A 27,667-nucleotide genomic window follows, 5' to 3' on the forward strand; every position below is an offset into this window, starting at 1 on the left:
AATTGGCTCATGCTGTAGTTCTCCAGCTCTCAGTAATTACAGAACCTTCAAGATGTGTAAGTGTATAATAGACTGACATCCTTTTAAATGCAGCATTTTGAAGGTTTATGTTTTTGTATCTTTTAAAGTAATGTAGATGAAAAACCAGAGATGTTTGTGAAAGAAAATAAAGATTGTTAGTGTTATTTTTGTTATTGATACTTACTAACGAGGGGATTATAATCCTGGATTGGGGACAGGGAAGTGGGCAAAAGTCACTTTTAAAAAATAAAGTCTTGATTTGGTTTCTGAGAGGTCTCACTAAACCATGGACATTTAAGAATACTCAATTATATCTTTCCTTTGAAAAAGAGCTTTTGTTTCTTTTCTTGCTAAATGAATTTACTTTGCTGAACACTTTGTAACTTGAGCTTGTTGGGGAAAGATGCACTATATATCTAAAATAAGCAGACATTAAATGTTTGTGTATATATGTAAGTGTGCATTTTATCATTTTATTGTTTTGCTGAAGCATTGTTACCAGATCCATTCCTGAGTGCATTTGTAGTTATTGCAACCTGAGTAAGTCAGTTTCATCAATGGGATTAAAATCCTGCTCAAATACTTTGGAATATTACTTTAAAGTGTTAGGGCTTTTAAATGACTCTGAGTGAAGTCTAGACTGATGTTCTTAATGGTTAACATTGATGACATTAGAGTTTATCATCTAGTCCTTTTAACTTTCATTGACAGTTAATGTTGTATTCTGTATCAAGGATGGGTGAGAAATTCACCCATCAATTCATCAGTAATGTAATTATTTTGCCACTGTTGTTAACATGTTCATTTGATGCCAGGACCAAAGCGGGTATGTAGCAATATGTACTTGAAGCCTGTTTCCTTGGGTGTATTGTTTTTGGACTTATTTGATTTAGGGAAAGACTGTAACTTGTAGATCTCCTCCTGAATGGCCTTTTTTAATCTACTATTATCCTCCTAGTTAATATTTAGTAATAAAGTTAATGATTAAGCAGCCTTTTGAAGCATTTAGTTAGGTGAATGTGAAAATACTACTTGATATATGAAATTTGAGAGTCTTTTGCTTGTACATTATTGTACTTTATTTTTGTTTGGAAAATATATTTTTATTTTAAAATTACATTAATCGTTATATAAACACATTAAATTATTTTTCAGTATCATTGTGCTTAGTAATTCAAATGTTCATGTTTTCAAAATTGCATTGGTATAACATAGGTAAAACAACATTCCCCAGACATTTGTTTATGGCCTTCTAAGTAACATTGAAGAAAAATGCACAATGCCTCGACTATCTCATAGTCTAATGGAGGAAGAAGATTCACAAACAGATAATTATGCAGCAGTATGGTAGTGTAGTGATAGATATAACCTGAGTGTTATGAAAGAGCGGAGAAAGAGTTGTTAGCTTTGCTTGAGTAGGTCAGGGAAGGATTTTTGGAGGATGTGACACCTGAGCTGTGTTCAGAAGCTATGTAAAGAATCAAAGAGGCAGAAGAGGGGTGTATAAAGAAGACATGAGAGGGTGGTGTGTGGAGGGGAGGTGTGACAGTGGACAGGAATAACCACTGGTTTAATGTTGCCAGGAAGTGAATGTAAGATAGGTAGTAGTTAGTGAAAGATGAAGTTAGAGAAGTAGGCATAGACTGACTAGATCATGAAGTGTTATGTTCCCTTTTAAAGCGCACCCCCCCCCCCAGTTGCTAATGAGAGGTAGGTTTTGAACAGGGGCGTGATGCTGATGTGGTTATTTTAGTGATTTTGAGGAAGATGGATTCCAAGAGGTTATTAGAGTTCATGGTGGCTGGAAGGCTGTTGCAGTAATCTAGATGTAAGTTTTAGGGCAACAGTATTCGGGATGAAAGATTGGGAGCATATTTGAGAAATCTCTTGGGCCTGATGTTGGTAGCACTTGATGATTGGATGAGAAAGGGATGAGAGAGAGGAAAGAAGAAAAGTTAAGGCTTACGCTTCTAGCTTGTATAACTAGGTGGTTTGTGTTGCCGCTACTGAATTAGAGAATACAGAAAAAAGATTTGGGTGTGTTTGGAGAGTGAGTTTACCAGAAATTTTGGACATGATAAGTTTGATATGTGTCTGGAAAATTTGGTTGGGCATATCCAGCAGGTGGTTGAATACAGTAGTTAAGGCTTTGGGGAACTTCTGGGCTGGCAGTATAGACTTGGGAGCAATTAACATGTAAGCCACTAATTTATCTTCTTTGAGATGAGGACCAAACTTCTTGGGAAATCTGATAAGAGCTAGTGACCCACCATCTAGAAAAGAAGTGCATACATATTATATTTGCAAAATTTTACATGCAGTTTTAGGAGGCTCCAGAATCCCTTGCCAATCTAGAGCCTTGTAAATTTTAGAACCCTAGAAGTATATATAGTAGTTGTAACTCTGATAATGAATGGAAATGCAGCCAGTGTAGAGTGAAAAGAAGAACCAAGGACAGAGCTCTGGGGATTAAAATGATTTAAATGACACTGGAAGAATAGGAGATATGAAGTAGGGGAATATTGTTTCTGAAGGAAGTCTACATTTTACTGACTTTCATTTAGCATAGTTGTCCTCTTAAGGTACTTTTGTTTTAGCTGTTTATTTGCTAAGCCTAAAAACTGTATTTTTTTTCCTGACATTTGATGCCCATAGATGAGAGTTCAAGAGATTCTGTCACTGTTATTCAGCCTGTGAGGGATTATACCGTAGTCCCTCGGGATCCGTGGGGGATTGGTTATAGGGCCTCTTCAGATACCAAGATCTGAGGATGCTCCAGTCCCTTACATAAAATGGCACAGTACAGTCAACCCTGTATCTGCGAGGTCCATGGATATGGAGGGCTGACTGTACTGTGCCCTAGGCTGGGCTGAATTCTACTGACATTTGCATTTAATCCTCATGATAGTCTTTTGAGATAGGTATTGTTATTAAAACCACTTTTTTTTACAAGTGAGGAAATAAATGTTTAGAAGAATTAAGTAATTTGCCCAAGGTTGCGTGGCTTATGAATTTAGCAGAGCCGTGATGCAAATCCAGGCCTGTCAGACAGAAAAATCTATATTCTCTACTAATATACTGTACTGTGTTTACCAAGATAATCAGTGATTATACTGTAATATTACTTTACCCTATTAGCACGGTGGGATGGGAGGTGAGTTCAGTGGTTTGTACTGGATTTGAGAATATGAATTCCGATTCCAGCTCTGTGATTTTGGGTAAGTCATTTAATCTCTCTCGGTCTATTTTGTTCTCCTTTGTTTGAATATTTTTATACCTGAGCAATCACCAGAAGAAACATTTTTGCTCTCTGTCTTCATTTCTATCTATAAAGCACAAATACTGAGGAAAATACTACATACCATTTTGGATTTTAAAATAACCCTTGATTTATATATGTGAGAAATGATTCTTTTATTACAGTGTAAGAGTATTTGTACAATATTTGAAGCCTCTTAGTTTATATCTTTAAAATACTTTAGTTTCTAATAGAAAATTTAGTAATTCATGCTGAATAGAGGCTTTTTTTATGTTTTCTAGCTTTCATGGGATCTTATGTTACAGAGCCTGAAAAGATCATTTTAAGTTCTTGGTCAACTATTAGCAGTATAGTTATTTCTGGAGTTTTTAGTCAGCATTAACTTTACTCTTTTTTGAAATTGGTTTGAACGTTCTGCCTTATATGTTCGTTATTTAACCGCAGGGATGGTGTCTTAGCCTGCTTTATTGTAACCTCTACATATGCTGTCAGCAAACTAAAACCACATTGCACATACATGGAGTATTTGAAGCCATCATTATCACGTTGTCTTGTGGGCTTTATTTGTGAAAAGTTGTAAATAGCTACGTCTTATTTATATTTTATATGGTTGGCATCCTCTGTATGAGAATATCTGATAAAAATAGGTAGTAGTTTAGATGTAAGGGTAAATTCTCTTAAGGCCATTTCAGAGAAGTCTCTGATAGACCTGGATTTGAATAATATTTGAGTAACAGGAAAGAATTTGTTTTCTGAAGAGTTCCTTTTTAAGCTCTCCAGAAAAGATTAGAATAATAAGACTCAGTTTGAGTCACCTGCTTAAGAATCCTCTTGATTGGGAGTTGAGCTTGCTTGACTGAATGAACTGTTTTGCCTACCTACGTCTTCCTCTTTCACATTCATACTCATTGTACAGGACTTGGAGAGGATTCTTTTTTTTTTTTAACCACTTTATTGAGGTAAGCTGTACATATTTAATGTACGCAACTTGACGAGTTTGGAGGTAAGTCTTCATTTGTGAAGCCATCACAATCTATGCAATAAACATATCCATCACCTCCAAAACTTTCTAGCTGGAGAGGATTTTTTTAGCTCAGTATCTTTTATCCATTTCAGGTCAGAAGTGTGCATGAATCTGATGAGTAATTGATGCATTGTTTCCCTGGTTGTGAACTTGGAACGTGTAGGTTTTCTGAGCATGAAGAGGGCTGCTTAGTCAGAGATTAGAAGAAAATCAATCAGCAGGTGTAAGTGCTTGTTATATGCCAGATATTATTTTGGTGGCTGAGGTTATTCAGCAGTGAAGAAAATCCCTGCCTTCATGGAGCTGACATTTGACTGGAAGGAGAGAGGCCAGGAAAAGAAATAATGTGAGGTTGGAATTTGAGGGTCACTAGTAGGAGGAGGCTGCTGTTGTAAATAGAGTAGCTAGTTAAAGCTTTATTTTAAGGCGACAGTTGAGCAGAGTTTTGAGGTTGATCAGTGAATGAGCCACTTAGATATCTTGGGGAAGAGCATTCCAGACAGAGTGAGTAGCAAATACCAACTTGAAGTGAACTTGTTTGCCATATTCCAAGGAGTAACAAGGAGGCTGGTGGGGCTGGAGCAGAGAGAGCAAGGAGGAAGAATAGATGAAGTCAGAGAGATTATCAGGTCGAATAAGGCTTTGTAGAATATCATAAGGACTCTGACTTTAACTCCAAGAGAAATGAGAAGTCACCGAGGGTTGTGAGCTGCTGAGTGACATGCTTTGGTATATGTTTTCAGAAGGTCACTCTGATTGCTCTATGATATTGGGCCAAGAGCAGAAACAAAGACCAGTTAGGAGGCTGTTGTAATAATCTGAGAGATAATTGTGGTTTAGGAGCAGTGGAAGAAATGAGGAATTAGGTTCTGGGTACATTTTGAAGGTAGAGACAACAGAATTGCCTTTTGTTTTACAAGTGAGGTGAGAGACTATAGAGGACTTGATTACAAACTTTTTGGCCTTAGCAACTGGAAGGATGGAGTGGCTATCTGCTCAGTTGGAGAAGATTGCAGGGGAAGCCAACTTAGGGGAAAAGATTAGGCTTTCTGTTCTAGACTTGATTGAGATGCCTAGTAGATTTTCAAGTAGAAATATTGAGTAGGTAGCTGAACATAAGACTGTGGTACTAAGGTGGTGAGGGCTCCAAACAGGATATATAATTTTGAGGTTAACTTAAAGCCATGAGACCAGGTGAGTTAACTTCACCTAAAAACTGAGTGTGGATAGGTAAGAGGTTCAGACAAGAGGTTGGAGGTTGTGGTGATGAGTTAGAAGCAGTAAGCAGGCTGACAAATAGGAGCAAGTGGAATAGGAAGAAAAACAAGAGATTGTAGTGCTTGGAGGGCAAGTGAGGAATCTGTATCAAGTGGTAGGAGTGATCAGCTCTTTGAATTACTGCCAGAAAGGTCAAGTAAGATGAGAAGTGAGACTTTGTTAGATTTAGCAGTGAGGAAGTCACTGGTGACCTTCTCAAGAGTAGTTTCTGTGAAATGGTAGAGATGAAAGCCTTATTGGAGTGGATTCAAGATACAACGGGAAAAATGTGACTTGGAGACAGTGAATATAGAAGTCTGCTCCGTAGGTAGCCCTGTGATTTTGTTGTAAATGAAAAAGAGAAAAATTAGGTGGTGCTGGAGTAATATGTGGGGTTGTGAGGATTTGTTTGTTTGTTTTCAAGATGGGAAACTGAGGATATTAAATGCAGGTGGAAATTACCTAGCAGGGAGAAAAATTTTGATGATGCTGGGAAGGGAGATTGCTAAAGGGAGGTCCTTGAATAGGTGAGTTGGGATGGAACTAGAGCAATACTTGTTAAACTTCATTTTGTATAGGTATCACCTGGGGTTCTTGTTAAAATGCAGGTATGGTTCTGTAGGTCTGGGATGGGGCCTGAAATTCTGCATTTCTAACAAGTCCCTAGATGATGTCTGTGTTTCTGGTCCCTGTGCTATAATTTGAGTATTAAGAACTTGGCACTTCGAGCACAAGAACTAGCAGGTTATATTGGTATACAGTCAAATAGGTTAGTGGATATGGCCAGAGTTTGTGCAGTGTCTCATCAGGTTATTTCTGTTTTTTCAGTGGAACAGGAAGCAATTCATTATCCTAGAGTGGACGGAGGAGATGGTGTAGAATCATCTAGGAAAGTAGAGTCCGTCTAGAAAAGTAGGATTGTGGGGTTGTACTAAGGGCCGACTTGTGGTTAGTGGTTATGAATTTAAATTCAGATGGATTGAATATGGTTGTATGTGTGTTATTCTGTAGTTGCTTTCAGCTGTGTGGGTGCATGTGAGGCGTAGGTGGGCAGTTGGTGTTTAGAATGGCAAGTATTTTGGAGGGGGGAAGGGGGCAAGTTATTTATGGGTGTATACAAGGTGCTTAGAAATGACGGACCATGGAATCTAAAGTGGGGAAGGAGGAAAATGAGAGAATGCTAGGTTAAACAAAGAAAATGTGTGCTTTTATTGTTTTTTAATTACAGATCTTCTCATCTTTAATTTGCTAAGGAGCTCTGCACATCTTCAGGAGAGGAAAATAGTGTTCATGTTCCCAATTTTGTTTCATCAAGGAACCCTTTCTGTCTCTCTGAGCTTGTATTCTACTAAATAAACAGGGAAAATATGTCTTACACTTTTTGGCTAAAGCAAGTATTAGCATCAGGGATTATGATTTTATTTAAAGTGGAGGGTTGTGCTGCAGATAAGAAAGGAGGGAGGTGTTAAAAGGATTTGTTAAAAATTGCTTCTATCAGCTCTAAGAACTATTTTAAAATGTATCCCTTTATTTCTGTTAAAATAGATGGTTAACATCCTTGTAAGTCATGCAGATTTATAATCATAGCCATATAATAAAATATTTACTATATGGATAAATACAGAAAGATTTTCAACCATTGGTTTTTTTTTTTTTTTTTTGTCTCTTTCTCTCTTTTGGATATTACAGATGACCATGGATGAAAAATATGTAAACAGCATTTGGGACCTTCTGAAAAATGCAATTCAAGAAATCCAGCGTAAGAATAACAGTGGTCTTAGTTTTGAGGAGCTCTATAGAAATGCATATACAATGGTTTTGCATAAACATGGAGAAAAGCTCTACACTGGACTAAGAGAAGTTGTTACCGAACATCTCATAAATAAGGTATCCAACTTTAAAGGACTGTTGCTAACTATATTGAATCTAGAAGTATTATTTTTAAAGGTTCCTGGAAGCCTATAGAAATAATAATCAATTAGTAGCTATATTATGAAACGTCACTTAAAACTTATAATCAGCTAAACCAGAATTTTTGATAATTGAGAGAAGGTGAAGTTTGTGATCTTTGTTAGATATAATCTTGGAAGCAAACTTTTAATTTACATATGCTTGTTTATTAATATGTTAATTACAGATCATTATTTCTTTCTTTAAAATGCTTAATCAGACCATTTTAGCTTTCTCTTCTTTATATATTTGAAAATAATAAGACTACATTGTTTAAAAAATATTGTCTAAGTCTTTTCACCAAATGAAATTAACTTTATATAAAATTTTTAAGATAAATTAGTGTTGGACTGTTAACATTATAAAATGGTTCTTTGGTTCCAAAAAGATGTATTTGTTTTTTTAGAGCAAATGTTTTTATAAAGCAGACTCTTCCACTGAAAGTATGTCTTGCTTTAAGATTGTCAGATAAGATGTAAAATACCACAGATAAATAAAAACTTCTCAAAGTTTTTGTGTGGTATTAAGGTATTTGTTTTTTAAATTTTATTTTGAAAAAAATGGAAAGTTTCATCAATAGTACAGTGATTTACCAGTTGTCAACATTTTGCCACATTTTAGCCAGTCTTTCTATTGGTACTTGTCATTACTGTTACTGGTATTATTATTATTGCTGGACAGTTAAGAGAATAAGTTTTAGATTCATTTACTCTTAAATACTTTGGAATGTTTCTCCTAAGAACAAGGAAATTCTCTCACTTAACCAAAGAACAATGTTCAAAATCAGGCAGTTTAACATTAATATAAAACTGTTATCTAATATGGTCCACATTCAAATTCACCAGTTGTCCTGTGTGGAGGTGATGTCATTTATAGCAGTTTGTTTTCGGATCCAGGATCTAATCCAGGATCACACACTCAATTCCTCAGCCTTTCTTTGTCTTTCAGCACATTGACATTTTTGAAGAGTATAGGTCAGTTGTTTTGTAGATTGTCCCTCAGTTTTTGGTTTGTCTGATTGTTTCCTCATGACTAGTTTCAGGTTATGCATTTTTGGCAGGAATAATACATAAGTGATGTTGTGTCATCAGTGCATCACATCAGGAGGCACATGATGTCAGTTTATCCCATTATTGGTGATGTTAACTTTGATCACTTGGTGTCCGCCAGATTTCTCCACTGTGAAGGTACCTTTTTTCCCTTTGTAATTCATAAGTAATTTGTTCAGATATATTTTGAGACTGTATAAATATCCTGTTCCCCAAGAAACTTTCATGTGATGGTTTTAGCATCCATTGATGATTCTTGCATGAATCATTATTGCTACGATGGTTACAAAATAGTCACTTTCTATTTCTACTCTTCCTTCTGTAATTCTTTTCTCTTAAACGGGATTACATGAGCAGGTAGCTAGTATCTCATGAAGCAAGGTGATTATGTTCTTCATGCATTCAACAGTATTTTGTTAAGTGCCTGCCATGTACAGCTTTCTAAGAAAATCTAGTAGATGCAAAGAGATATAATGCTGTCCCTTCCTAGGTTTGTTTTTGCTTTTATTCTGATGGAGAGATGATACACACATTTAGGTAACAGTGTCAGGCATTATATAATTCAGTGGCAAATGAGTTGTATAGGCAATAAATGGCTTAGGAATTCAAATGAGGAGAGATTACCCTGGGCTGTAAGATTTCATGGGAAAGGATGAAATTGAACTGAGCCATGAAAAATTTGGGATATAAGTGAACAATGTGGAAGGTGTTCCAGGATGGCAGATGTCACATGATTATACAGAAATAAACTTGGGTGATAAGTAGAGTTTGACTGAGGTGTATAATAATTTATGGGGATTAGTGGGGTATAGTGTTGCAAAGTTGGTTTGGGCACAGATTGGAGAACTTCAATGCCAAGCTAAGGAATTTGGACTTTACAGTGGAGGTTTATTGGAGGTTTTTAAGTGGATGATAATGTGACAAAATATTTTAAGAAGATTAAGATGAGAATGATATAAATGTAGAATGGGGGGGATGTGTGCTCTAAACAGGAGAAGACCTTGAAAACTCTGCGTTAAGGTGATAGGCTAGAAATGAGTGGATGATGTCAGAAATTCTGAAGACCAGGTAGAATTTGGTTACTAGGAGAATTATGGTGCCACCAATAGAATTATTGTGAACTTATAGTGGAAAACTTATTTGGAATGCATAGAGGAGATGACAGATTCTGTTTTAGGTTATGTTGGAAATTTTTATGGTTAGAAAGCACCTTAAAAATCATTTTACATGTGATAAAATTTGAGTGTGAGACTGTAATAAGATGTCCAAGTAAAAATATGATGTGTTTGGAGATATACAGGCTCAGAGCTTGGGCAGGAACTCAGAACTGGAGATCAAGATCTGACATTTGGTAGCATGTACTGAGGAATATGTGTTGGAGTGCAGAAAATGAAAATCCCAGAGCCAAGGGATGTCATCTTCAAAAGCAAACTATGGTAAATAGGTGTGGGAAATGAAGACTAGTTTAAGAAACTTGACATCAAAAGAAGGAAGAGAAGTAGAGTGGGGGAGTTTTGCTTAAAGCTGTTGAAGAGGAGAAGATTGGAGCAACTGAAATTTGGGGTATGGAGAGAGTGTGGAATTGAACAGTGGAGAAGTGAAGGTAGAAGAGGGGCATGTTCCCATTTGCCAGAGGTTCTATAGGGTGTGATAATAATATCCTCAGCTAACTCTTATTTAGCATTTACTATGTGCTAGGTTCACTTCTAGTGCTTTTAGATGTGTTCACTTGCATAATGGTCACAACCCAATGAGCCAGATACTACTATTATCTCTCTTTAAAAGTGAAGAAACAGAGGGCACAGAATTGGTGATTTGTCCAGATGCATGTAGCTAGTAAGCGGCCTAGCTGGAACAATATTGAAGCAGTGCGGCTTCAGGCTGAGTCCTTAACCTTTCTATAAATCTGCTCCTGAGGCATAATGAATGGATCAAGATGCAGTAAATATATGCTGAAATTGAGGGTGCATGTGGGGTTTTAGGGAAATCGGTTCAGTTTTTGTAAAGCTATAGTCCTTGAAACTTTAGTTCTTGGTTTATTTATAATTAAAATGAAGGAGTTGGCAGTAATATCTTTGAGATGCTTTAGTTCTAAGACTACCATGAATCTAATAATTAAGCAGTGCAAGTTCTGAAAATGAGATGAAGAGACTTGGAGTAGCTCCTGTGGGGAATATACTAAGGAACTGGCAAGTGAGGAAAGAGATAGCTCAGTAGGAGTTGGCCTGAATGTGTGATTTATCGTGTTTTTGGTTTTTTTTTTAAGCAGTGCTTTGCAGCTTGGGCACAGATGCAGAAACAAACATTTGTAGTTATTTGGTTTGGTTGAGAGTTGGCTCTTTCAAAAAGTGAAGAGTGGAGGGGAAGCCAGAGTGTGAGGTCAGTGTTGGTGTGATTGATATTTGGACTCAAACATGGTTAGGTAGAAATTGAAGTCATGTGAACAATAACTCCATGGTAACTGTAAGAGCTTCAGCATTTTGTAAGTCTCTTAAAGTGGTCCCATATCTAAGATTAACTATCATTTCAAAATATAGGCATTTCCCTATAATATATTCCAGAGAACATGTATTCAAGTTGGTTGTGCTAAAGAATTACAAAGTGTATATGCTAAACTTTTATTTGTCTTACAGATGTTAATGATATATCAACAGCATCTGAAAATATTCTTTAATTTTTTTTTTCTTTCACAAATACTCATTTGACCACCTTAAGCTAGTCAATTTCTGACTAGGGGATGTACCATTGTCAGCATATCTAATGATTGATTTCTTTATTTAAATTGAATTAAGTTTTTGAACCTCTGCTAGTATCTATGCTTTCATTTTTGTGTTTTCCATTGATCTTATTTCATTTTTACTCTTATAAGACACTTTAAAAAGTCATACAAATACGGTACTGTCTGAAAGGGACACTGTTAAAGGAAGTCTATTAACTGACAGGGCCATCATACAGTAGACCAAAATGTTTGTCCCCTGATGTCGGAAGTCTCCATTTGTTTACCAGATGGGACTTAGGGATGTTTTTGATCTAATGTGCAGAAATATAGTTTGCATGGAAATCAATATTGCCTGTCTCTACATTGCACCTTTTGACTGGAAGGTAAGAGAATGGTTTAGGGTTCTGTGGTATCAAAGTAACTGTCTCAATCTCACAAAATATATCCCTTTTTATGGTTCTGAAAGCATTCCTGCATGGTCCACTCCTCATTTTTTTGTTTACTATGCTTTTAGCAGTTAGCTGAACTGCCTAAGTAATAATAATATATTTTTTAAAGCAAAGTTATTTTCCACTGAAGTGAACCTTTTAGTGCTATGGTATATACAGACAGCCAGGACCTATCTTTTCACATTGAAGAATTCAGAGGAAATAATTTTTTCATGCAATCAGAGTTTGTTGGTACTCCGATTTCAAGATGAGAATAGTGAACATTTTGAGGAACATTTTTGGTAAAGCAGAGTGGTATAAACTATAAGAGGGCAGCTGATGGGAGGATAGTTCTTTGTAATGAAAGTAGCTGATTATTGGCTTTGGAAATAAATTTACAGAATTGAAGCAGGCATAGAAAAGCTAAATGCTGTTTCTCTTTCTTAGTAGTATATTCCTATCTCTAGAAGAATGTTTCCCCAAGAAACTGAGACCCAAAGGAATTGAGTAAATTTCTCAAGACCACAAAGCAAAACTTAGGGTGTGATGTGGCCTTTGTGCCTTGTCATTAAAAAAAAATTCTTGTCTTATTTAGTAAATATGAAGACATTTCAGAATTCACAGGGATTGTTTTCTTCTAAGTAAAATACCTTTAAAAGTATGGTTATGTTGGAGAAGAAAAGTTCCGCTACTTTCCAGTTTTACGGATTTTTAAATTACAGGTCATTTTGTCAGAGCCTCAAAAGTATCCCTGTAAGATTTATCATCACAGAATTTAACATTCAAAAGTATTTATTATCTGCTAGGCTGTAGCTCGGGTGTAAGAAATATATTGATAAATAGGTTGCATCTGATCCCTGCATTCATGGAACAGATAAACAAGTAAGCAAGTGTTTAGTTATAAAAAGTAATGAAGAAAACAGGATACAGTGATAAGGAAAAATGATGAGAGCAACTGCATAGGCCAGGGTAGGGTTGTTTGAGAAGGTGGTGATGTTTAAACTGGGACTTGAAGGATGAGAAGGTGCTCATGAGAAAAGTGGGTTGAAGAGCATTGTAGGCAAAGAGAATGGTTATGGAACATTTTTTTCTATAAAGGGCCAGATAGCCAATATTTCCAGCTTTCTGAGCCATACGTTCTCTGTCGCAGCTCCTCAACCCCTCTGTTGTAGCACGAGAGCAGCAATAGACTACGCACAATGAACAGGTACAGCTGTATTTCGATACAGCTTTATTTTTTTATTTATTTATTTTATTTTTTTTTGCGGTATGCGGGCTTCTCACTGTTGTGGCCTCTCCCGTTGCGGAGCACAGGCTCCGGACGCGCAGGCTCAGCAGCCATGGCTCACGGGCGCAGCCGCTCCGCGGCATGTGGGATCCTCCCAGACCGGGGCACGAACCCGTGTCCCCTGCATCGGCAGGTGGACTCTCAACCACTTGCGCCACCAGGGAAGCCCGATACAGCTTTATTTTTAAAAGACAGAAGGACTTCCTTTGCCAGTACCTGGACTAGAGAAATTTGGAGGGGTGGGGGTGGGGGGGCATGTCGTGAACAGGGAATTAAGAGTTGGCAGGGAAGAATGGAACAAGATGAGTTTGGAGAGAAAAGCGGAAGCTGCATCATTGCCAGGCCTTGAAGCCATGCTATAAGGGGGTCATACTTATTATATGTACTGTAGGTAGCCATTGAAGATTTTAAGCAAGACAGTGATATGATCTGATGTAGATTTTTTTTTTTTTTTGGCGGTACGCAGGCCTCTCACTGTTGTGGCCTCTCCTGTCGTGGAGCACAGGCTCCGGACGCGCAGGCTCAGCAGCCATGGCTCATGGGCCCAGCCGCTCTGCGGCATGTGGGATCTTCCCGGACCAGGGCACGAACCCGTGTCCCCTGCATCGGCAGGCGGACTCTCAGCCACTGCGCCACCAGGGATGCCCTGATGTAGATTTTTTAAATATTACTCTGGTCGCTATGTGGTGAATAAGCTACAGGGCCCAAGAGTTGAAGTGGGGGCAATAGGATAGAATAATCCAGTAATTCAGATGAAGGATAGTGGCGATTTATACCAGTCTAGTGACACTGGGGATAGAGAAAAGTTTTCAGATTCAAGATTTATTTTGGATGTAGAAAGCTTGTTAACTGTGGTTAGGTTGATTGTATGGAATGAGGAAGAGGGAAGAATCCAAGATGACTTCTAGGATTTTGGCTTTTGAACAACTAGGAGTTTCCATTTTTTGGTATAGATTTGGGGTAGAAAAAGAAGCTCCATTTGGCAGGTTAATTTTAAGATGCCAATGAAATGAGATATGTAAATCTAGTTCTCTTGAGAAGTTTGGACTGGAAGTGTAAATTTGGGAATTGTGAGCATATAGATGATACTTAAAGCCCTGGAAGTAGATGAAATCACACAGGAAAAAAAAAAAGAAGAGGGCCCTAGGTTGAACCCTGAGGAACTTAAACATTTCAGGTAGATTGAGGATTGCAGTGGAGACTGAAAAATGGCCAGAGTTAGTGGTACTTTAAGACTCAGCTCTAACCTTAAATTATAAAATAATTTAATTTTGACCTTTATTTAGCAGGGTTGTGGTTTTCACAGTGCGTGTGTGTGTGTGTTCGTGTGTGTGTTAAAAGACAATTTTAAATTCAAAAATAGTGCTAATCAGGGACTTCGCTGGCAGTCCGGTGCTTAAGACTTCGCCTTCCAGTGCAGGGTTGTGGGTTCGATCCCTGGTTAGGGAGCTAAGCTGTCATATACCTCGTGGCCAAAAACCAAAATAACATAAAACAGAAGCATTATTGTAACAAATTCAATAAAGACTTTAAAAATGGTCCACATTTAAAAAAAAATCTTCAAAAATAGTGCTGATCAGTTCTGTTACTTGAGGGCAGGGTTAGGTTAGGGTGGAGCCATCTTTTTTTATGTTTCCCCACCCCCCCAGCTTTATTGAGATATAACTGACCAAATTGTCAGATATTTAAAGTGTTTTGTTTGTTTTTTTGGAGTCATCTCCTTTTAGAAGGTTCCTATTTGGGATTCAAACTTAATAGAAATTCTCTAAGCTCATAGTAAAGTAACGGGAGGACTTGTCTTTTTTTCCTACACACTGCTAAGTACTCCATAATAATAAGAAATAATAATATCAATAGAAGTAATAATAGGAGTTTAATAATAAAGAAGTTGGAAGTAGATGCAGTGGAAGAAGTACTGGATAGAAAGTAGGGAGAGTTAGGCTTTAGGCCTGATTCTACCACTAACAATCTTGAACAGATTACTAGATTTTTCTGGACTTCAGTTTATTAATGTATAAAATGAGATAGGGATTGGTTTTGTTAGCCTCCGTGGGCATTAAAATTGTATAATGACTAAGACTTAGGAAAATCATGGTTTTTGCAGTTTACCATTGTCCTTTCATGTGCCATAATATGTGTTCAGAAGTTTTTTCATTTTTAATTGTTTCTTAAAGTCAGGGGAGAAACTTTCTTTGGTTTTAACGTGGCAAGAACTTTATTATCCCAATTTTGTGATGATTAACAGGTTTCTTAGATTTGACTGGTGCTTAATTTCCCCTTTTCTTTCAAATTATTAGTCTATAGGAATAACTAAGTAATGTGGCAGTCTCATAAGTGAGCTTATTAAAGCTAATTCCTGTACTTTGAAAGTTTGTTCCCCTCTTAGAAAAATAGCTGGACAAAAAAGATGTTGACTTCTTAACTCTAGTAGAAACAGTTTATTATTGCTAAAAAGTATTTATTCCAGTGGTTTTCAAAGTCTTTCTTTCCATCTTGTTCTTCAAGTAACATCTTACTTTGAATGTGAGGAAGGCAGAATAAGAGGAGCTTCATCCTCCTCACTTTACATTCATTCAGAAAATGGCCTATTGAGGACCTGTTACGTGCCAGGCACTAGGCTAGTAAGCATTTGTGTTACATCAAAGATCCCTGTCTTTCTGGAACTTATATTACAGACTTACATACTTGAATCTGTGCCTTGTAATCCTGATCAGTTCTCAGCACTTTGCTTTCCAGGTAGGAAAAATGAAGCCTTGAAGGGGAATTTCAATTTTTAAGTGACTTTCTTGTTGAGTATTTTTTTTGTAAAGTCCCCTTGTAGAATAACATCCTACCATTTGTGTTTTGTATGTAGGGTCAATGATGTTTCTATGTAAACTACTTGTTCAGTATATTAATTTTTCTCCCCATTTTTAGAGGGAGAATGGGAAGAACCAGAGTTTTAAGTATTATGCTTATTCATAGTTATATTTAGATGTTTCTGTAGTAGTACTAATTGCCTGAGGGAATGAAGTCGGTAATTTTATGGTAAGCTCTGGACTATTTTGTAGACCAGTTATTTAAACAGATTTAGCTTTTATAATAACGCTTTTTTAGTGCTTTTCCTTTCTTTCTAGGGAAATGTGAATGAATGTAGAGACTTTTAAAATGGCATTTATGTACAACACATAACATAAATACAGTGATTGCAGTTAATTACGAAGGACATTGATAGAAACACTAAGGACTAAGATTTTCATTAGCAAAGACAGATTCACTTTAGAAGCCCACAGATACTGAGTCTCTCCTGTGTTTTATCCACGAAAAATAATTAAGACACCATGTGCCTATCAGCAAGAAACCTCCCGATTTTAGTGAGGGAATCAGATTTGAAGGGGAATTACTTTGCCTGAAGAATTCAGGACAAAGTAGAAAGAGGAGGTCACTTTTGATGAGCCTTAAAGGATTATGAAAGATTCATCATGTAAACAAAGGCAAAAGATAGTCTCAGTAGGGAAAATCGCATGAGTAAAAAAGGCAGGTAGGTATGAGCATTGCGTGGTGGACCAGTATAAGTGTAAATGGAACATAAAGGACTTCACATGCATTTGTAGGAAACGAGAATGGTAAAGTTAGTTGGACTAACATTGTAGGGGATTAGGCTTTTATTCTGTGGGTGGTAGGAGCTGTTGTGTTTTAATTTTAAAAAAGAGACGGATTGAAACGGAAAAGATGGAGTAAAAGGTTTAGTAGGAGTGCCATTTTCAGTGCTTCTTTGCTACTTATCTTTCATTCTCCTGCCATCTTGTCTTGTCCTTTTTCCTAATTTAAAGTTGTTGGAAGAAACTAAGAACCCATTACATTGAACATTGGAGCAGCTTAAGGTGATGACAGGAGTCAGAAGACGGAGGCTCTCAGCTAGGTATACAAACCCTTAAGGAATATGATTTGGAAGAGTAACTTGAATATAAATAGGATAATCCCAAAAGAGAAAGAGATTGTTAGGGATAAGGTGAGGAAAAAGGGCTATTAGAGAGTCAGAAAGATAGCAATTCATAGAGTATGAGGGGCTTAGGAAATTGAGTAGTTTCTGCTTTGAAAAGATGGAAAGAGAAATGATGTTGGGGAAGAGCCAAGTTTAGAGTGTTATTTAGCAAGTTCACCCATGTTCAATACCAGCTGTTCCCACTTAAATTGTGGAATAGACTGTAAGCACTGTGAGAGCAGGTACTGCTCTCTATTTAGTATCTAGTGGTGTTCTTTTAACATTTATTAAGCTGAGACCTGTTTCATTCATTTTTGTGTCTCCTGCTCTTCATATTTGCTCTCCGTAATTGTCTACTGAAATGAATCTCTAAGAATAATACTAACAGTCAAGTGGAAACCATCATGGTTTATATCCATGAACTGCCGAGAACTGTTTTGTCTTCTGTATGTGGGGTAATACTTCTGCCTACCCAAGTTAATTAATCCTGGATCTAACCACTTTAAGCAGAGTGTGTTTCACCATTTAAAAGCACAGTGTAGTTTTGGGGCTGTATACCTCTGATTTCTTGAGGCTGAAGCCTGTCGGTCTGTTAGGAACCAGATTGTGTGATCTTGTGGAACTGAGTTTTTTCCCTCCATGGTATTCAGGAGAACAAAAAGACTAGTTGCCATATTGCCATGCTTTGTATAATATATTTTACTGTTTATTATGTCAGTGTCCCTGTTGTTCAGAGTTTAACTATGGTATTAATGCTATAATGTACTTGATGATTTTTTTTTTTTTTTTTTTTTTTTTTTTTTTTTTGCGGTACGTGGGCCTCTTACTGTTGTGGCCTCTCCTGTTGCGGAGCACAGGCTCCGGATGTGCAGGCTCAGCGGCCATGGCTCATGGGCCCAGCCGCTCCGCGGCATGTGGGATCTTCCCGGACTGGGGCACGAATCCGTGTCCCCTGCATCGGCAGGTGGACTCCCAACCACTGTGCCACCAGGGAAGCCCTACTTGATGCTTTTAATGTATATCTTATTGTCTTAACCATTGGGAATGAAGTACTTTACAAATGATTATCATATTGTCCTTCTGTGGTATACTGCTTTTTTATTTCTGTTTTCCTTTCCAACCATTAGGTAAAAAGCTACCATTTTTCATGATACTACTTTGTCCTTAAATCCTGATTTTCCAAGTTGTGTTACTTTTTTAAGAAGTTCAAAAGAATATTTGAGCTAAGAATGTATTTTTTAAAATCCCAAATTTGGATGTTTTTATTTTCTTTAACATGTAGCAAATTTTCTTTATGAAACTATGAAAATCCATTGTCCTAATTGCCATCATGTGCCCCTGCTTTGAACCTCACAACTTCTTTAGTACTGTTCATTGGATTTCACTTTGTGTTGAGGCCATATGAATGCCAATATTAGGCTCCTGTTTCCTCCCCTCCTTTATACAGATGGTAAAGTGACTGCATTTTGTATTCCCCATGGTGCCTAGCACCCTGCTTCACTTTTTGGAAGTAATCATTAAATATTTGAACTGTCAGTTCAGGGAAAGATGTTTATGTATCCTTTTGAATTAAGAGCTTCGTTTTGGACACTTTGTGAAATTCTTAAACCTATGTCACTAACTATGTATACATTAGTAAACGTATTTATAGAAGAATCTTCTGACAGCAGTCAAGAAAAACGTTTTCCCTGTAGTGGCTATCCTTAGTTTTGTTAATGATACTGGTATGATTCCTTTGATCAAGATGGCCACCTTTATTCTAAAAATTAGTGAAAATAATGAAAACAGTACTGTCAATGTAAAAAATATGAAGAGGGCAGTGAATTTTATTCCATTCAGGAATCTCTTGTCATTAGTGAATTCTTAGAAAGTTTAAAATATCTACAAAAGTTAAGGTTAGCTCTCCTAACCTTTAGTAGGAGTTTGCTTTGAAATACAAAAATCTTAAGGTTGTTATATGTATTACGAGATAGCAACATCTATTCACCAAACTTAATGGAGGTTGGCTCCATTACGAACTTCTCAAAGTATGAAGTAAAAGAATTCCTTCTAGTTGTGGAGAAATTTCTGTTCTTTAGAGGAAGGAAAGCAAGAATCAAGTGGAAATTGAGAGTTTAGAAAATACTGTATAAAATATGTGAATATATAGGTATACGTGTTTTATTTATGTTGCTTGTTTCAGAAAACTTAAGGCACTTATGAATTTTCTTGAGTATCTTGTTAAAATGCAGATTATGATTCAGTGGGTCCAGCTCACCAATGATGATGATGATGATGATGATATTGACCATGATTCTGCTCTCTGCATACCACACTCTGAGTAGCAAGATTCAAATATGTATATGAATAGTTTTATGAATATGTAATACAAGTAATATTATAATAGAAGCAAATGCTTATATAGCATTTACTGTGGGCTAGGCACTGTTCTAAGTATTTTGTGTATACTAATTTTATCCACACAACAGCTCCTTGAAATAGGTGCTATTTCTGTTTTTATAAAAACTGATACATAGAGAAATTAAGTAAGTTGCTCAAGGTCACACATCTGCTAAATGTGTGTCTGTGATTTGAATGAGGCAGATGGGCTTTTTAGCATCTGTATTCCTGTGCTGCCACTATTCACCATGTAATCTTTTAAATCAAGAATTCTCGGCATAACGGGAAGAGCTGTGGAGCTTTTTTCAAAGGATGTGTCGGATTAGGAGACATATCCTCTACACTGCATGGCTTGGCTTCCATTGAGATTTACTTATACAGTAAGCCACTTTTATTGATAGATTTATGTCACATCACTTTGGTGTGATGAAGTGAAAAATATTTTGAGATCTTCAGGAATTATTCTTTAATGGCATTTCTAGGAAAAACAGGGTTTATATAACTGGTAAAATTTGTAAAGTGACAAGTCCCCAGATCACATATGCAGGACTCTGAAAAATTCAAATGTTGTGAGAACTTACATGCTATTTTTGATCATGGTAAATGTTGCATATTTATGTAAATACTCTGGTTTCATCAGGTGCGACAAGCAGTATGTTTTAGAATTTAGAGCCAAGAACCATACTTAGCAAGTATCCAGTGGCTGTCTCAGTTACAGGCACACCTTGTTGTGTTTAGCTTTACTGCACTTAGCAGGTAACTTCTTTTTTTTTTTTTTTCCACAAATTGAAGGTTTGTGGCAACCCCCTGTTGAGCAAGTAGGTCAGGCACCATTTTTTCAACAGCATTTGCTCACTTCATGTGTCTGTCACATTTTGGTAATTTTTGCAGTATTTCATACTTTTTCATTATTATTATATTTGTTTCGGTGATCTGTGATCGGTGATCTTTGATGTTGCTGTTATAGTTTTGGGGTGGGAGGCACAAACTGTGCCCAAATAATATGGCGAACTTAATTAATAAATGTTGTGTGTGTTCTGACTGCTCCACTGACCAGCTGCTCCCCTGTCTCTTTCCCTCTCCTTGGGCCTTTATTCCCTGAGACGTAACAATATTGAAATTAGGCAGGGCTTCCCTGGTGTCGCAGTTGTTGAGAGTCCGCCTGCCAATGCAGGGGACACGGGTTCATGCCCTGGTCCGGGAAGATCCCACATGCCGCGGAGCGGCTGGGCCTGTGAGCCATGGCCGCTGAGCCTGCGCGTCCGGAGCCTGTGCTCCACAACGGGAGAGGCCACAGCAGTGAGAGGCCCGCATACCGCCAAAAAAAAAAAAAAAAGAGGCAAATTAATAACCCTAATAATGGCCTCAAGTATTCAAGTGAATGGAAGAATGGCATGTCTCACTTTAAATCAAAAGCTAGAAGTGATTAAGCTTTAGTGATGAAGGCATGTTGAAAGTTGAGATAGGCTGAAAGCTAGGCCTCTTGTACCAAACAGCCAAGTTGTAGATGCAAAGGAAAAGTTCTTGAAGGAAATTAAAAGTGCTTCTCCAGTGAACACATGAATGATAAGAAAGTGAAATAGCCTTATTGCTGATACGGAGAATGTTTGAGTGGTCTGGATCGAAGATCACACCAGAAACAACAGCATTCCTCTAAACCAAAGCCTAATCCTGAGCTAGGCCCTAACTCTCTTCAGTTCTGTGAAGGCTGTGAGAGGTGAGGAAGCTGCAGAAGAAAAGTTGAAGGCCAGCAGAGGTGGGTTTGGAGGTTTACGGAAGGGAGCTGTCTCCGTAACATACAAGTGCAAGGTGAAGCAGCAAGTGCTGATGTACAGACTATCAAGTAATCCAGAAGATTTTCAGTGTAGACAGAACAGCTTTCTATTTGAAGAACATGTCATCTAGGACTTCCATAGCTAGAGAGGAGAAGTCAGCACCTATCTTCAAAGTTTCAAAGGATTGGCTGACTCTTGTTAGGGTTTAATGCAGCTGGTGACTTTAAGTTGAAGCCAGCACTCATTTACCATTCTGAAAACCCTAAGCCCCTTAAGAACTATGCTAAATCTACTCTGCCTGTGCTCTATAAATGGAACAACACAGCTTGGATGTCAGTATGTCTGTTTACAGCGTGGTTTACTGAATATTTTAAACCCACTGTTGAGACCTACTGCTCAGAAAAGAAAGATTCCTTTCAAAGTATTATTGTTCCTTGACAGTGCACCTGGTCACCCAAGAGCTCTGATGGTGATCTACAGACGATTAATGTTGTTTTCATGCCTGCTAACACGACATCCATTCTGCAGTCCATGGATCCAAGGAGTAATTTCAACTTTCAAGTCTATTTATTTAAGAAACACATTTCATAAGGCTATAGCTGCCATGGATAGTGATTTCTCTGATGGATCTGGGCAAAGTCAAATGAAAACCTCCTGCAAAGGATTCACCATTCTAGATGTCATTAAGAACATTCATGATTTGTGGAAAGAGGTCAAAATATCCATACTAACAGGACTTTGGAAGAAGTTGATTCCAGCCCTCACGGATGACTTTGAGGGGCTCAAAGGGTGGAAGAGGTAACTTCAGATGTGGTGGAAGTAGCAGAAGAACTAAAATTAGAAGTGGAACCTGAAGATGTGACTGAATTGCTGTAATCTCTAAACAAAATATTAATGGATGAAGAGTTGTTTCTTATGGATGAGGAAAGAAAGTGGTTTCTTAAGATGGAATGTACTCCTGGTAAAGATGCTGTGAAGGTTGTTAATGTGACAACAAAGGATTTAGACTATTACGTAAACTTAGTTGATAAAGTAGTAGCAGGGTTTGAAAGGACTGACTCCACTTTTGAAAGAAGTTCTACTGTTGGTAAAATGCTGTGAACAACATTGCATGCTACAGAGAAATCATTCTTGAAACAAGGAAGAGTCGATTGATGCAGCAACTTCATTGTCATCTGATTTGAAGAAATTGCCACGGCCGCCCCCTCCAGCCTTCATCAAAACCACCACCCTGATCAGTCAGCAGCCGTCAACACCAAGGCGAGATCTTCCACCAGCAAAAGATTATGACTCCCTGAAGGCTCAGGTGATGGTTAGCATTTCTTAGCAACAAAGTATTTTTAAATTAAGATATGCACATTATTTATTTAGACATTTATTTAGTCTGTTGCACACTTAATAGACTACCGTGTAATGTAAACATAACTTTTATATGCACTGGGAAACCGAAAAATTCATGTGACGTGCTTTATTGCGATATTTGCGTTATTGCAGTGGTTTGGGACCAAACCCACAACATCTTCAAGGTGTGCCTGTATTTTTAAAATAGTGGAAAACCCCACTTTTAAAATCACACAAAACCAATATAAATCATATTTAATCAGGGGAGACAGTGCCCACCCTGGAGTGGTACTGAGACATAGTGGAGCATTGCATGAGTGCCATCGGATCTAATCAACCCCAGCTATATTACAGGGAAGAGGAGCTGCAGACTGTATAAGTCAAAGTCAAAAGTCCTAATTAGTAACTGCCCTTGGTAACTGTCTGCAAATACTAATTTTTTTAATGTCTTTATTGGAGTATAATTGCTTTACAATGGTGTGTTAGTTTCTGCTTTATAACAAAGTGAATCAGCTATACATATACATACATCCCCATATCTCCTCCTTCTTGCATCTCCCTCCCTCCTGCCCTCCCTATCCCACCCCTCTAGGTGGTCACAAAGCACTGAGCTGATCTCCCTGTGCTATGTGGCTGCTTCCCAGTAGCTATCTATTTTACATTTGGTAGTGTATATATGTCCATGCCACTCTCTCACTTTGTCCCAGCTTACCCTTCCCCCTCCCGTGTCCTCAAGTCCACTTGCAAATAGTAATTTGATTGTTTTAGCTCCTGAGTAAACATTACAATACTACAGATTTCTAAGAGGTTGCACCTCTTAACATTATATCAGTAGTATCTCTGTGATTCTTTTAAATGTTCTTTTTTTAGCATGTGTGCTAGATTATGCACCATTTTATGTTTTTAATACATGGTGTATATTTAAGTGCAAAATAATGCTAAATACAAATATCTGTATTTACAGAGATTTATCTGTGTTGGAATTAAGTATTGTCCTGAGTTTTAAGACTTTCTAAGAAGGAAGTCCGTATCATCATTAATTACATGGCTCAGTTCTGGTTTCAGTAAACTTTAGAATTAAAATCTTTATAATTAGTTTTAGCTGATAAATTTCTTTGTGTTACCTAGATATTAGGATTGGCTTGCTGGGACTTTGCCCCAGGCATTTAAATTTAGGTGAAGAAATTTTAATTAATGATTAAAAATAAATGTGTGTATGTTAGAGGGTGGGGGGATACTGTGTAGATTATTAATATCCTTCAACTCTCCATCCAGCCAAGAGCTGCTGCCCCAAGGTCAGCCTCCTTGTCATCCTTGTAGCTCCCAGTCATGCTCATGGCTGCTGGCCTCTCCTGTCATCCCCTTTCCCATCCTTCTCGCCCTCCCTTTGCCAGAGTAATTTGATTGATTTGAGGATGTATTTCTTGCAACTTGGATGTTAATTTATCAGTGAACAGGTGTTAAAACTGATACAACATTGAAAAATAAAGGTGGTTTTTTTTTTGATTTAGTAATCTACTTTAATCTTTGCTAAATGTGTAATAAAAAGGACAGGGAAAGCTCTATTCACACAAATGGAGGATGTAGTATGTCAATTTGAATTATTGCAGAGGCCTTTGTAAGGTTGGTATACTCAAAATAATTAACAATTCTTCATTGTTTGGCACTCAGGTTGCTTTTATGAATAAAAATTGTGGCATCATAGCTTACATTTATAATATAAAACAGGACCCAATTTGAGAATCATAATTACTGCAAATTTTAAAAAGTCAATATACAATAAAATTAGCCTTTCATGTACAGGCCTATGAATTTTAGCACATTTATAGATTTATGTAACTGCTATCACAGTCAATATAGAACATCCTTCACCCCAGAAAATTTGTTTTCCCTTTATAGTGACATCCTTCTCCCACCCCAATACCTGGCAATAACTGATCTCTTCTGTCACTATAGTTTTGTTTCCTCAAGAATGTACTATAAGTGGAATCATACAGTTTGTAGCCTTTGAGACTAACTTCTTTCATTCACATAATTATTTTGCAATTGAGCCAATCTGTTGTATATATCAATAGTTTGTTCCTTGTTATTGCTGAGTGATATTCTGATATATAAATGTATCAGTTTGCTTATCCATTTACCTGTTTACTTGTTGCAAGACATTTGGGTTGTATACAGTTTCTTCTGATGATGAATAGAGTTACTATGAACACCTGTGTACAGCTTTTTGTGTGAATATAAGTTTTCATTTCTCTAGGATAAATTCCTAGGAGTGGGATTGCTGGGTCACGTGTAAGTGTATGTTTTACTTCATAACATACTGCCAAACTGTTTTCTGGTAGAGCTGTACCATTTTGCATTCCCACCAGCAATGTATGAGAGTTCTAGTTGCTCAGAATCTTCACTTGGTATTGTCAGTATATTTTATTTTAGCCATTCTAATGGGTGTGTGTAGTGGTGTCTCATCACGGTTTTAATTTGCATTTCCTTAATGGCTGATGTTGGTGAACATATTTTCATGTGTAGAATTGTCTGTTCGAGTCTTTTGCCCATTTTAAAATTCTGTTGTTTGCTTTCTTTACTGAGTTGTGAGAGTTTTTTTGTTGTTTGTTTGTTTGTTTTTATTCTGGGTACAAGTCATTTAATATTTTCTCCCAGTCTATAGTTTGTCTTTTTATTGTTTTAACAGTACTTGCAGAACAAAAGCTTTTAATTTTGATGGAGTCCAGTTTATCATTTTTGTCTTTTATAGTTCATGCTTTGTGGGTGTTAGGTTGGAAATTGCTTACATCTCAGATGACATTGTATCTTTCTTATATTTCATTCTGCTATACACTTTTTCTTTGAATTATTACAGTGCTTTGGAAATGAAATGATATAGCTAGAAACTTTTCTCCTAAAGTAAAGTTTAATGTTGAATGTTAATGGATGGCTTAAAAATATCAGGACTCAGAACCACATCAGTATGATTATTATTATAACTGTATAAAAACATATTCATATTGAGGAAATTCTGCAAAGGGAAGGAACAGAAATGGCTAGTGTGGTTCTTTTAAGTCAGTGGTTTCCTAATCCTGGCTATTGTATCAGAATAATTGGGGTAGCTTTAAAAAGAAAAATACCCAGATTCTCTTTCTTTTGATCAGTTTTTTTTAGATCAGTAAATTGGTGGGCCCCCCAATTTTTTTTAATAGACTTTATTTTTAGAGCAGTTTTTGATTCACAGCAAAATTGAGCAGAAGGTACAGCGATTTCCTGTATGCCCCCTGACACATGTACAGCCTCCCCTACTATAAGCATCCCATACCAGAGTGGCGCATTTGTTAAAATAATGAACCTACACTGACACATCATTATCACCCAAAGTCCACAGTTTACATTAGAGGGTCATTCTTGGTGGTGTTTATTCTAGGCATTTTGACAAATGTGTAATGAAATACCATTATAGTACCATACAGAATATTTTCACTGCCGTAAAAATCTGTGCTCTGCCTGTTCATTTATTTATTTATTTTGTGGTACGCGGGCCTCTCACTGTTGTGGCCTCTCCTGTTGTGGAGCACAGGCTCCGGACGCACAGGCTCAGCAGCCATGGCTCACGGGCCCAGCCGCTCCGCGGCATGTGGGATCTTCCCGGACCGGGGCACGAACCCGTGTCCCCTGCATCGGCAGGCGGACTCTCAACCACTGCGCCACCAGGGAGCCCTCTGCCTGTTCATTTCTGTTCCACCCTAATCCTTAGCAACCACTGATCTTTTTTAGTTTCTTTAGTTTTTCCTTTTCAAGAATGTCATGGTTGGAATCATATGGTACGTAGCCTTTTCAGATTGTCTTCTTTCACTTTGTAATATGTACTTAAGGTTCCTGTGTGTCTTTTCATGGCTTGATATCTTATTTCTTTCTAGTGCTGAATGATACTCCATTGTCTGGATGTACCACAGTTTATTTGTTCACCTACTAAAGGACATCTTGGTTGCTTCTAAGTTTTGGCAGTTATGAGTAAAGCTGCTGTAAACATCAGTGTGGGGGTTTTACGTGGACATAAATTGTCAACTCCTTTGGTATTTATTCCAGGGAGCATAATTTTCTGTATCATATAGTAAGAGTATGTCTGGTTTTGTAAGAAGCTGCCAAACTCTCTTCCAAAATGACTTAGCATTTTGCATTCCTACCAACAGTGACTGAGGGTGCCTCTTGCTCTGCATCCTCACCAGATTTGGTGATGTCCTTGTTTTGGGTTTTGGCCATTCTAATAGATGTGTAGTGGTATCCCATTGTTATTTTAATCTGCAGTTCCTTACCGGTCAGATGTTGGACATCTTTTTATATGCTTATTTGCCATCTGGATATCTTTTTGGTGAGGTGTCCAGGTCTTCTGCCAGTTTTTAAAAGTTGGGTTGTTTGTTTTCTTATTGTCGAGTTTTATCAATTCTTTGTGTATTTTGGATAACAGTCCTTTTTCAGATTTGTGTGTCTTTTGTAAATATTTTCTCCCATTCTGTGTCTTATCTTCTTATTCTCTTGATTGAAATCTATTAGTCTCCATGGGATTCTATTTATTTGCCAAGTTTGTGATCTACTGTTTTAAATTACCGTGTCTTGCTTTATCCTTTGCAAGGCTAGATGTCTTGCATAGCCATCAGTTTTCAACTACTCGTTTATCCTCTTTGTCACAGCTGGTCCATCCTGCTCTCAACTTCCATGGTTCTTCATCGTTTCACTCTTCAAATTCCAGCTCTTCATCTGGATAATCTTCATGTAGATTTTCTAAAGTAATGATGCTGGTCGTACTTGATCTGCAGGTCCCTTTGGTTCTGGTACCACCTCTCATCAGGGTTGCCTTTGCTGGTGCAAAGATTAATCATGTTACAACACACAGTTCCCACTTCCTATTTCAAGTTTTCTGTATTTTTATGTTAATAATTTGTAAAATAAAGGTTAAATCTTTTTTTCACTTTATGTGTATTTTGCTTTATATGTGAACTTAATCTTCTTTTGAAAAGCCTGTTTTGATCTTCATAAAGATTGAATTTTCACCTCATTCCTACCATTTTGTTGTATATGTTTGAACAAATATGCATTCACTTTTCATGTATCAGCGTATGAAGATATTTTTCTGGGGCAGTTTTAGAGGAACAGTTTTTTGCTCATAAAGTGATCTGAATAATTAAGAGATGATTGCAGCAAGTGTGCCTAAGGGTATTTATCTTTCA

At 37.3% G+C, this 27,667-nt stretch overlaps 1 protein-coding gene across 2 annotated transcripts in view; it reads left to right on the plus strand.

The window, feature by feature from the left end:
* CUL3 (cullin 3) overlaps window positions 1-27,667 on the plus strand; it is a 105,856-nt gene that overhangs the window by 13,439 nt on the left and 64,750 nt on the right. The window contains exon 2 of one of the 2 annotated variants that reach the window (XM_082629755.1): window positions 7,251-7,448. The exons of the other annotated variant lie outside the window; for it this stretch is intronic. Within the exon in view, the coding sequence (XP_082485881.1) occupies window positions 7,251-7,448 (198 nt within the window). The remainder of the gene's footprint in view (window positions 1-7,250; window positions 7,449-27,667) is intronic. 2 annotated transcript variants of the gene reach the window in all.

This window comes from Mesoplodon mirus, assembly GCF_964341445.2.
Source record: "Mesoplodon mirus genome assembly, chromosome: 8".
Taxonomy (NCBI): Eukaryota; Metazoa; Chordata; class Mammalia; order Artiodactyla; family Ziphiidae; genus Mesoplodon; species Mesoplodon mirus.